General features: G+C 46.8%; 1 protein-coding gene across 1 annotated transcript; it reads right to left on the reverse strand.

The window, feature by feature from the left end:
* Positions 1-980: 980 nt before the first annotated feature.
* Positions 981-1,499, reverse strand: LOC121833240 (the record flags this gene model as incomplete). Its single annotated transcript, XM_042286375.1, has 1 exon — positions 981-1,499. A coding segment is annotated over one exon (519 nt), but the record flags the coding sequence as incomplete, so codon positions are not given.
* Positions 1,500-12,963: the final 11,464 nt, after the last annotated feature.

Here is a 12,963-nt window from a genome sequence, read left to right on the forward strand (position 1 = left end):
GTTTGCCGGTTTTTTTATCGAAATAAAGTGGAGATTTGGGCCAGTTCGTTCATTGCAAACCGAAAAAGCGCCGAAGGGAAACTGGACAAGGTGCACTCTCAACTGAAGTTAAATTTTCACCAGTGCATTTTGTCCTGTTTCCTCCGTCTTTGTCCCTGTGTTTTTCGTTTGTTTGTTTTCTTATATCATTGTTGATCTCAACATTCCTCTACTATGGAATCTCTCATGCTTCCATTTGCGACTAAACACACACGAAATGGCAGTGTGCTGAATTAAGTGAACTGTAGTGTGAAATAACGTCTGTGATATATCCTGGATAATGACAAAGAATTTGTATGGTGTTTAATAGTCCATGCTCAATTTTAAAGAAAGTATTGCAACCTGTGCTTTCAAACATGTTTATTTTTCATGTTACGGCATTGTTGTAAAAAAAAGAAAGCACTTTCAAAGACACTGTTTGTTGTCTTCTTTATACATTCAAACTGACAGAAATCCAATATGCGATTATCGAGTAATACACCTAGCCCTGTGGTAACCATAATAGATTGTAAAATGGAACAGGGCAATGGAAGTGTAGAGAAAATAAATCGATGTCCAAACCCGATACGAACAATATATTGCAGTAAAAGAAGCAAAACGGGTCTCACCAGTAGCCTCATTGAGTTATCCGTTTCCTGCAAGGGCGAGCCAGATGCCCTGTTGGCTAGCTACATAACCCACAATACATTCTGTTATTGTTCCAGGCATTTTATGCACCCTGCTTGCAAATTAAAAAAAACAAAAGCTCTATCAACATCACCGTGATGCACCGAATAGCATTTTGGAGGCGGTACTACATGTCCGTAAAGGTAACACGGTGGTTGTGCGATGAACTGCGCAAGGCATTGGAGTTGACACTGTGGAGCTTATGGACGGCCTTGACTGTGGAGCAACACGTGAGGCACATACTGCCACGGGGGGCTTCTCTGGTGGCGAGGGCGTCAGTTGAGGTGAGGACGACGAGGGGTGCGCTGTCGCCGGTGGCGTCCCTGGTGTGCGGAAGTGCCACCGTGGCGAGGACGATGAGGGGTTCCCTGTCGCCGATGGTGTCCCTGATGGGCGGGACCTCCATTGTGGCGACGGACTCCTTGGCAATGGTGGTGTCCCTGGTGGGCGCGACTGCCATCGTGGCTTGCGTGGGGGTCCGGGGAGGCACGGCCGTGGCGGGTTCGGAACTGGGCAACAAGGCGCTGCCTCAGAGCCCTCCCCCTGTCCGAGAAGCTGACCCAAGGGTGGGCAGGAGCTAGCCTCTCGTCATCCGCCGCTGACCCCTCCGAGCTCGGCCCAGACTCCAACCCTGGCTCGTGAGGGTCCGGTTCTGCCTCCCTCGATGAAAGGCACATATTGTGGAGCACTGCACGAGACGATATAATGACGGTGGCTGTTGTTGGATGATAATACAGAGTCCGGTGTCTTTGCAGACACTGGAATCTGCTTTTCAACAGCCCAATGCAGCGCTCCACAATGAACCTTATCGAAGAATGTGCCTTATTAAACCGGCCGCAAGCGGTGGAGGTCGCGTGGAATCCAGGGACAGGGGTGATGAGCCAAGGTTCCAAGGCATAGCCGCTGTCACCTGCAGAGTCGGAGAAGGAAATGTATGATATTAATGCTGTATTTAAAAAAAAAAAAATACTTCAACGACAGTTGAAATATACCCGTCGTGTTCAGAAATAGGCTGAATATGATCCACAATACCCGTAAATGACAATTGCACATTTGTATTTTGAGCTTGATGGCTGTATTTTTCGTTATAAACAGCCCACCGTGGCAATTAAGCGCTCGGAGAGCAGCCAGCTGAGAGCACGTCACATCCAGTGCAATTGTGATGTAGTTTATCTCGGGATGAGCAAAGCTGCGGCGAGGCAGACGTCGTCAGGATGCCCTAGCTGTTCCAGCAAGCAAAGCGGTCGAAGCACGTTAGCGATCGGGCCACCGCAACTGACCCCAAAGCTGGTTTTGTGTGAATTTTGAGTGACGGGTTAATCTTCTATCATCTTAGGACACACAAAAGAGAGTCCCGTTGAGTGTGGAGTTCCTCCCTCCCCTTTTCTCTTCTGCTGGCCGTAGAGCTGTCGGGATGACGTCAGGTTCAAAGCATGTATAGTTCTAGGTAAGAGAGTTATCATCCCTACCTGTCAAGGTTCCTAGACGGGCATTACAGCTTTAGCGAGATCTAGAAAATGCTCCTTGCTAATTGCCTAATTTATTTAAATGCCTTTTAGTGCCTTTTTTAACAAGATATTGATGAGTGATGTGATACTGCTCTTTTGAACACGTATAGACCAAAAAATAAGCACCGAAATTTCGTTGTAGTATCCCTTTAAAATTGCTCACAACTACGCAGGTAAAACTGCTGTTTGCAACCTCTCCCCCCTGTAGTTGACAGCTGCGTCGGAGTGTTTCCAAGGAGACGTTTCACAGGTATGGCCAGAGCGCATGCCAGTTATCCATGTTCGGAACAATATGTGTGATATTGTAGCTTATAAGTAGGGTTCCGCGTTTTCGGTTTCTATTTTTTCAAAATTCGGCGTACTTTTTTCGGTGTTTATTTTAAAAAGCAATTTTTGTTTTTTTTCGGCGTATATTTATGCCCACAAAAGTTTATCGGCTTTTTTCGGTGAATATAAAATGAACACCAACGGACACCGGATAAGATGGTCCTTCTAGCTCTGATATTTGTTATCACTCAAAGAGTAACGGTACAGATACATTAAAATATTAACGGACACTTTATTCGGCAAATATGTGCAACTGTAATAGAAACAAGAAAACAACAACTTTGGTACAAGCAAGTCATATACGAGGCCTATGCCGAAATAACATGAAACTTCACCTTTTGTACATCAGGATTACGTGATCTTATTCTGGTAAACACACATGTACTCGCCCAGGTTCTCCTCGTTGATCCGCAGCCTTTCTTGCCTGTTAATATGACCCTGAGCTTCGAGAATGCCCTCTTAACGCTAACACTGGACAGTGGCCGGATGAGGAGGTGAAGCGCTGCCTGAGCCAAAATCGGCCAATAAATCAATTGTGACCGCAAAAAGAGACACGGTGCGTCGTTTTGAGGCACAACACACCATGCAGAGCTTGCATCAAGTCAGTTTTTTTCACAACGAGTTTGAAAACACGCTCGTACATGGCGAAGTCATGAAGCATTTCGGACTTCACGTTTGGTTTAATGTGCGATGACGGACACATTAAACCAAAACAACGTGATGGCATCCTTCTATCCCATACATTCGGACATCTGTTTATAGACACTGTCGTTCCATTTTTTCGCCAAGGCTCTGCTGCGGTACGACTGGAAGGTCAAAGTGACCTTTTCCAGTTAAAACTGAATTTTAGAAAAGGAATTAGACGTACTTTTATCGGTTTTTATCGGTTTAAATTGAAAAGGCCGAGCCTAAAACCTGACCTTTTTCGGTTAAAACCGAATTTACGAAAATGGATTCGGCGTACTTTTATCGGTTTTTATCGGCTTAAACCGAAAACTCCGAACCCTACTTATAAGTGGTGCAGAGCCATCATGTACAGAACCAACAAATGGAGTATGCTTACCGAGCAGGAGCCTGCCATCGTCTATCAGCCGGCCTTGCTCGAAGTTGCTTCGAAGCCACGAGTAGCACCACGCGGAGGAGTTGTGCACCGACCCAGGATACCGTGGGACGATGCTCATCACCCGGCAGTCGACGTTACACACCTGCAATAGTGAGACATATGTAGACATTAGTTCAACTGAATCCACAAACAGCTGACTGCACTCATTGTCATGGGGCCCTGTCAAACACTATTTACATGTTGAACTTCACACCACCATAAATTATGTGGTTTACAAACTTAAAATATTAAGACAGCGCAAAAAAAACGACGGAATATTGGATGAAGGAGGACACAGACAGAGCGCTGCCTGTGTTACAAAGATTAAAATTATATGATAAATAGCCACTACCTTTGATCCACGTAATAGTTTAGGCAAATTTGTTTTTTTCTTCAAAGGAGAGTTTACACGTTATCATGCAGGTGAGGGACTAATGCTTAAAAGCCTAACACGACATGAAAACAAACAGAGATCGAAAGCTTTTCAGCTAACAAACCCTCCCTTCCTTCGTCGAACAAACGCTTGTGCGGAGGATAAACGAGTACTAACAATTCATAACTCTTTAAAATGGCATATCCACACCGTATTAGCGTTACGCTCTTTTTCAAACCCATTCAGAACGACCTATAACTAAAAGCGCGACCTAGCTGCTTTGAATAAAGACCCGGCGGCTGCACGAGCGCTCGTGCAGCGAGTGTTCCAGTCAAGCCGTTCGCGCTTGCAGTCTTCTTAGTTAGTTCATGCTAAGTTGAGACGTAGTATATATGTGATCATACATACCTCCATCGCGTTCAGAGCGTAGAATTGTTTGCGGCACCAATACGCCACCTTCGTGACGGTGGGGTCGTCCTGTGACGGACCGACGATGGCGATCATCGTCCCGTCGAGGCAACCGATGACACCGGGTATCCTGCCGAGCCGTTGGAAGCCCCTCTCGACGTCTTCCCTCTTGCCGGTTGTCTGGGAAAAGTCGATCCAGCCGCGCCGGATCCCCAGAGGCTGCACAATAGCGAGGGACACAGCCCGCACAACAATGCCGACTGTAGCCTGATTCCTCGCTATGTGCTCGTCGCTCGCCACCCATGCTCTGAAAGCTCCCCGCACAGTTTGCTCCCCGTGGCTAAAAGCGAAGTGCGCACAACACTTGCTGTTCCACAGACATCACCGTCCACGAACCTCGCAGCCTCAACTCTGGCTCCTCGCGCAGTTCGTCGCACAATCAACGGACCACATTCTTGGTGAGACGGTACTGCTTCCGAAAAGCTTCCTCCGGTAGTTCAAAGGCATCGCGGTGTCGCGGTGCTGCCGGTGGAGACTTTCCGGAGGGAAAAACAAAGTTGAACAATAGAAAGACTGTCGCTCTGCCTCCGAGACGCCGTGTTTCCCATTTCGCTACCGCGAAGAGACCATCGACAGACTCGTTCCCTTTTCAGACGAAACACCGAGGAAACGATACGTCAAAGTGTTGTCACTTCCGGTGGGGGCGGTTCGCCGTCTCCGCCCACATTTTCGTAGGGAACTTTCGTCATTCGAGCCTCAACCAATCAGACGCGATGTCGTCACTTCCGTTTCTTTTAGGAGAAACGAAACATTTGTCCAACATAGGTCCCCAGGTCTCGTTCGCGTGGCGGTTCAGCCGATCACCGAGGCCTCAAGCCGGTTGCATTGTCACCGACGCCGGGTAATTTCCACAGGAGTTATCTTTTCGCGACCTCAGACATCAACTTTATTGAAGAAGCCCGTTTGCCGTGAGCGACGACGAATAGCTCCGACACCGACCCTACCCGACCCTACCCGACCGGCGTTACCGACGTCCCGCTCACCTCTTTACCGCGAGCAAAGTTGTACGCGACGTTTCGACGTATCCACTCATATCTCGCGTGTACGCAAATTTTGCGGTTTTCCGGGTACGAGCCGGCTACCGAAACGGCCAGCGAACGAAGACGAACTGAACGCCGGCGCTATGCGCCATTTAAACACGCGGTTACTTTTCTACTGGACTGTAGCTATGTGGTGTGGTTCCTTACACATAAATGGACTATGTACGAACAAAGCTAAAATAAAACTGGGCGGCTGCTTGCGCCACCTAGTGAGTATGCGGAAAACTACAAAAATAAAAGACATTTTGGCATTTCTGGAAGTGACTCGCTCGAACGGTCGGCGGCATACCAACACATACATCACAGCACATACCACAAGATCAACATACAAGCATGTACATACACAAACAGCGAACAGAGGCACTAACATCCCGACACTCCTACTCAAATACAATAGAAACCCGCCCGGTATATATAGCAGACTTTTTGTTTCAGACGAAGGCCCGGTGACCCCCCCCCCCCCCCCCCATATTTTACATGAACGTAACGATATTAAACAATTAATACTGATATAGTACAGTGACATAAATATAATTTGGGAAGGTACACATTTCTCTTAGTCTAGATTATGGCTAAAAGACACCCTATATTAAAAAAAATGTTTCGAGCTAGCCAAAATGTAGCAAAATCTGGTTTCGTTTTCGAAAGTTCGAGCGCTCAAGGCTGGAATGCGCTAGCGAAGTGTGTGCTTGCTTCTGTCAAACTATAATCCATTGTATGACGCTCTCAAAGCTGCTGGCTGCAGCCCCCGTCTTGGTTTAGGGTTTGATTTACACGCGCTCCCGTGGAAATGAAATTATGCGCGCTCGAGTCAATATTATTGACAGCGTGAAGTATAAACCGAATGTAAACGTTTTTGCGAGCGACGAGAAAAGCGACAGCGACCCGCTTCGCTGACGCTCGGTCACTCGCGCGATGACGCAAGCCGCATGAAAGCGGAACGATGTTTTCTCGAAATCCAAAAACCGAGTGACGCGACGAGCGATAGTAAGAAATCTTCGTAATACGTCGCTGACTCGTCGCTGTCGCCGTCGCTCGCTAAATCGCTTTATGCAGTTCAGCCTTTATACTCGCGCTAGTGCCGACCTGCATTACCCGCTTAGCCCAAGCAAGCGATAAGGATATTCAAATATGTCAGAACAGTGGTGTGCATCCGCTAAGAAAACATATATCTCAAGTTCCTGCAGTTTGACGTCGGGATGCGTTACTTGTTCTGCTGTCACCTTGGCGAAACGGTCACTAAAGAGAAACTAGTCAGTTTGTTTTATCAGAAATTATAAAAACCTTATCTAGCCACTGTTATGCACAAAAGCACTCTGGCATTTCATATAAATAGTTTAGAATAAATTGAACACAATCGGTAACTTAATTTTCCAAGCATAATAATAAAAAAAACTGAAAAAGGAGCCTTAATTCAGTTGCACTATCACGTAAATACTTTGGGAAAAAAATATCTATTGAGAAGTAGGTTTTGCAATCTCTAATTTGCTTCTTTCAACTTTCCAGTTTCTTTATGCGTACTTGCAGATTGTATCCTGACAACTCTAGCCAAAATTGTATAAAAAGTAACAGTCCATATAAAATTTTTAGCTTAATTAAATTCACATTTGTTTGATCATGTTCAATCTTAAATATGAGTTTTAAATTTCACATCTATTAATACAAATGATTGAATTACATGCTGCTTGATGCATGCTGTGCCGCCCCCCCCCCCCCCCCCTTTTAAATATATATTTGCTGGTTAGTTGTTGTAAACCTCTTAATGTCGTCTTATTTGTTTGCTGTTGTAGGTGTGTGAATGCATATGTTGTACCCCACTCCTACTTGGGCCTTCAATGGCCAGTAGTATCCTCTAAATAAAATTTAAAAAAAAACAAGTGAGCAGTAAAAATCTGGAAGACAAAGGTAAACACAGAGCCGTGCAAAAAGGCATTCAGTATATGAAACAGATACAGATATGGGCCTCTGGCGGCCCATCGGTTCAGCCTCCACACCACCTAAAGACGGCAGTGTTGCAATATTACGAACCAGCGCACAGCTAGACAGTTACCCAAAATCCAAACACAAAAAACTCACATCAGCGCTGTGCGAGTGTATATTTTTGTGTATTTGGATTTTGAGTAACTGTCTACCTGTGCGCTGGTTCGTAATTATGCCGTACCAACTCGCCCAATCTGCCGTATTAATAGTGTTGCAAAATACATAGATCAACTATAATGTTAATGACTGCAGTGTATGAAGGCAAGCTACTCGTCGGAACGAGCTTGACGGTACGAGAATAAAGAGAATGTTTTCACAGTTAAACTCAGAGTCTGTTGCACCGTCTATTCCGTCCTCAAGATCGAAAGTGCTACAGATTGGTGACCTGGACATGATGATTGACTCTGAGCACCTGCTATCCAGGGGAAATGTTCTTCGTGGCCAAGGGCACGGCAACGGCTCTGCCTTTTCGGACGAAAATGCAGTAGGCACATATTCAACTTTCTCAGCCTCCACATCTGCAGCGCCTCCGCAACCACCTCTGCTCTGTCGCATCTAGCGCAGGCATCTCCCAGCAATGGGCTGCAACCACCTTGCTTGCCCCACCGGCTCGGCAAGTGAATATTCATCGACATTTTCACACTGTTCACAAGGCATGTTGCTAGCCGACCAGGGTCTCCTCATCGTTGCCATGTCAGGCATTCACTCTCAGTTCGGTTCCTCATCTTAGGGGATGTTGCATCGGCCCCGCAGTCAACCGGCATCTCCCTTTCAGTCCTAGGCTGTACACTCCAAACCGATCGAGCCGGACTGAAAGCACGACAGGGTAGATTTCCCTCGTCTGCTTCCTCATTTCCTGACCCCGGCGTCAACTACCATGCACGGCTTCCAAACGCTCTCTTTCCTGCTCTCTAGTATGTCATCCTGCTTGCGGTACATGTCAAAAGCAACGACACCTCTCTGGAGCCGCAATCACTTCAACAAAATCGTGCCATTCCTCACAGTGCAGAGCTGAGGGCGATAGCTCTGCAGCAGTCTATCGGTTCAGCCTTGGCATCGCCAAAGATGACAGTGCTACTCATACTCGTTGCCACGAGCTCAACGACATGAGAATAAACAGAATGTTTTTATTGCTCGGAGTCGGTCGCAGCATCTTTTCCGTCCACAACATCGTATACTCTATAGGTAGTAAGCAAGAGACACACTTCAGATGAAAAGAACAAATGCTCAGATCACACATGCCGCGGGTGTCCAAAATTATCCATCATGTGGAATATTGTTTTGGTTTTTTTAATTCTAAAAGAAGACAAACATCATTATCGCACAATCAAAATGAATACTTACGAAACACCTAAGTCGCAGTGTAAGTGCTCATCGCTGAGCTGCGGCTGTGGCATATATTTTTTTAAAAGTGCACCGATGATAAAAGCTTCAGGTTTGGCAACAATACCGAGATTACAACGCTTGTTACCCTCTTAACAAAGAAGAGTTGTCCATTATAAAATACAAAAGAAATAAAAAATACCGGAAACAATGCGAGGTACAAATCTGCACAACAGGCTTCTGAATTCAACTTCTCTGTCGTACTGGAGTTTGTTACAGTAATAACAGCTTTGGATGGGCTGTGAGGACAGCATTCACACTAAACTGGGTGCCTTGGTGACTATCACCAGTGTTGAGGAGTTGCCACTCCAGAGTTGGAACGATTCCGCACTTCCACAACCCTGGAATCGAATGCAAATAAAATGGTGGCAGCACTGGAATGGAATGGGAATGAAATTAGTAGTTACATTTTGCCCAGAATAGAGTAGGAATGGAATAGGCTTTGTTCTAATACGAGCTGCTTCGATGCCGTCAAAGGGGCTTTCGAAACGGCATTATTGCACTTAGGTAACTGACGGTTTGGTTGTCTGACTGCTTATGTTCCTTCCAGGATGAAAGTGGCAACCCCAGTGAAGCAACCCAAACTGTAGAGTTGTAGGCAACAAGGGCAATTTACTCGATCTTACTCAAGGGTAAGGGTTTTGTACCTCAGCGTTCCAAAACCTACCCGTGCCCAGCACTTTTCAATCTGTGTTGTCACGTGACACGACCCACCGGAGTAACTCGGATCCATTTGGGTAAGATTTGGAACACAGCCAAAGTGTCGTTCCTGGCGCTGCGAGATGCAACCATAAGGCTGTTGGGACCATGTGCGATTACAGCACCAGTTGCAGGCCACCAGGCAGGGACAATGTCACACCGCCCGCATTTCGTTAATACACGTGACTCCTCACTTATTATGTATCTCGTAAAAGTGGAGGACATATACGGTTCTTTTGTGGAAAAGATGGGCGACTTAGTTTTCCTCTCTGTTATGAGGCTTTTACACCTGGTGGTGCGATCGATATCTGCAGTGCCCCCATACCAATTGCCACTAGTGCTATGTGCGACCAACGCTCAACTTAGTAAAATCAATGATTGCGGGTAGGGTTTTGAATTTTGCAGTTGTCTACGCATTTCACAACGCCAGCTTTACGCCGACGTTATTTTCCGGTAACTTAGTACTAGCTGTCAAGTGCCATTTTCACAATTGGGAGGGATTGAGAGGAATGGAATGCAGCAGTTCAGCCATTCCAGGGGTGGGGATGGGCCCAGTTTTTCCTTTCCAGGAGTTCAAAGGAATGAAATTAGTATTAGAAAATTCCAATTCTCTGGAATGGAGTTGGGTGGAATGGGGAATCTTTCGTTTGTTTGCATGCCTAGAATGTTTGAGATGACTCGAGAATCTTGTTTGTTCGAGCTCGGAACCTTCTAGATACCTACAGGCTTACAAAAAGAGCTTCGCATGGCTGCTCGAGTCAGTCGTCCTTTTGTCGCTGTCAAAGTATGTGCGGTCGTTGTTACTTTATGTTTCTCGGTACAAGTTCGCTACATTTAACATTGATCTGAAGTTTTATTAATCAAGTTTGTTTTTGTTCATGACATATTGGTGGATGTGCAGGGTAACGCAGTCTGTGCCCATAAAGCGTACCATCTGTGAACACGATAACTCGGAAGACGACGATCGTGAAGGCGACGCCCTTGAAATAATCCGAGGACGACTCCAACTGTGACATCAACGACGATTTCAACTATGACCTCAGAAGCGACCCGGACAATGAACTCGACAAAGCCCCTGGCTACCACACTTAGACGAAAACATCATGACGACTTCTACGCTGATGATGAAACGGACGACAACTCCAAAGACCAAACCCGGCTACAATGTCAACAACCAACCTGACAACGGCCTCGATGACAAACAGTCTTCAACCGTGATGACGAGACTGGTGACGACACTGATGATGACCCAGGCGAAGGCTCAAACAATTTCATGGCAGACGATCCCGGCTACGGCCTTGACAGTTATCCAAGGACAATCCGGACGATGACTTTAAAGGGCAACTCCGGCCAAAACTCGAAATTAAAGAAATTACTGGTATCGCTGTAGTGACACAAAATACGACCCCAGCCAAAATATTACGTCCGTGGGATGCCGCATTCTCAACTAATGCCGATAATAAAAATGTGATCCGCCGCGAGCCGCTGCACCTTAGCGGGCGGCTAGCGGGTTGCCGATCACTAAAGCAACATTGGGCCGTGACGTCAGTATCGTTCTCTTTTTTTCCTCCAAGCGTTACGCGGAGTGCGCTTCTTTGAGCCACTACCACCGCTGCTTGGACTTGTGATTGTCATGTTTAGCCGTTGCTTTTATCTGTAGCCCGTGTAGCTTCGGTATAGCCTTTTGTTTATTTGTTTGTGAGGACTCAAAGGCTGGTTTTAGCGAGCAACTCGTAGCACCCAAGACTGCCCAGTTGTTCCTCGAAGGATGCCGAGTAGAACTTGTAGTGCTGTGGGCTGCTCAAACAACCCGCTGCACAACCCGGAGGTGCTTTTTCACAAGTTTCCAACGTACCAGAAATTGAAGAAGGTGTGGGTAAATGCTGTTCGACGAGTGGACTTCGGCTTTTAGGCGCCCAAGGAAAAAAGAATGCAAAAACAGACATGTACAGCCCTAACGCAGCAGCCCGTGCCGGAAAGCCTCAAAGCTTCGAGTCTGTTACTGACCCGCAGCGCGAAAGCGAGAGGGCCCCCAGTACTGTTCTTCACTTGCAGCGCGTCGTAGAGCAACGCCGCTCCATCCACGGAGTCCCGACGACAATTTAGGCCTAGCGACAAAGTACAGAAGACCTCACACACGGCGACAGCCGCTGAGTACGGTACTGAACGAGTTCACTCGTTTTCCAGTCGCTACCTTTTGGGTATACTAGCGACAAGTACGGCATGACACACGCACGGCGGCAGCGGCCGCCGAGTACGGCACTGTACGAGTTTACGGGTTTTCCAGTCGCTAACTTTTGGGTATACGCACTAACTCTTCCTACATGTGCTGGATAACTACCACGTATACAGAATTAAAATAAAATCAGCTTACCTCCTACCTTTAGACCGCTAGCGCAACAGAAGTAGCTGCTGCTCAACCTGCATACTCGTTGAACGAGAACGATCCTGACGTCACGTTCACATAGTAGCTGATTTCTAGTGCTGCCAGGGCCTCGAGCGGCTAGTTTCGGTTTTGTTGGCCGTGCCCCAAACAAAACTTTGAGGCGTCCATATCTTTAAAAATACGCACAGTAACGAGGAAAAAATTACACCTTGCAATTCAGGGACGCTGACTGCACTAAAAACAGTCATAATCCCAAAATTGAAAGTATGGTCCGGAGTTGCCCTTTAACGACAACCACGACTACAAACTTGACGGCGACCTTGATGATGAACCCGATGACGATACCTTCGGCAAGTGTGGTATCTGTCACGAAGACGAACAGGACGACGACGCCTGGTATGTCACTCAACGAACGGAGGAAGTTTGCCAGCTTGGTCGCATTTTGATGCAAGCCACAACTTCCTGACGATGACTGCTACAATCTTTGTCGCCACGACACCCAGTTTCAGCCTGGCTACCCACTGTGCATCTAAACACCAATTCATCGTCGCAGCAAGGAACTGTTAAAGTGGTGCTTCGACCTCAAGGTTATTCGCTACATGAGACCTAAGTTGTAAGTCGTTGGCCCATGGCACATCAACATTGTCACGCTGCCCTCTGCGATCTGTAGGCGATTCACGTCTTCCGACTCCACTGAACTAGGTATGCTCGGTAGGACTACGAAAATCTGCTATTTACGTGACTCAGTATTTTGACCTAGTCTTGTTTAAGCTGTTAATTTTGTGTTGCATAAGGACGATGAGTCTTTCACAAGAGGGGAGTAATGCCACGTGCAAATAGCCGAGTCAGCAGCGTGATCGACTCACATGCCGCTGACCCTGCCAGCGCATGTCCTTCTTTCTTTTGTTTGCGTGACTGGAATGATGAGATGACTCTAATTTTTTTTTTGTTCGAGCTCAGAAACTTCTGGATACCCGCGCGCTTACAAAAGT

Source organism: Ixodes scapularis, unplaced genomic scaffold (genome assembly GCF_016920785.2).
Source record: "Ixodes scapularis isolate PalLabHiFi unplaced genomic scaffold, ASM1692078v2 PGA_scaffold0__279_contigs__length_252992795, whole genome shotgun sequence".
Lineage (NCBI taxonomy): Eukaryota > Metazoa > Arthropoda > Arachnida > Ixodida > Ixodidae > Ixodes > Ixodes scapularis.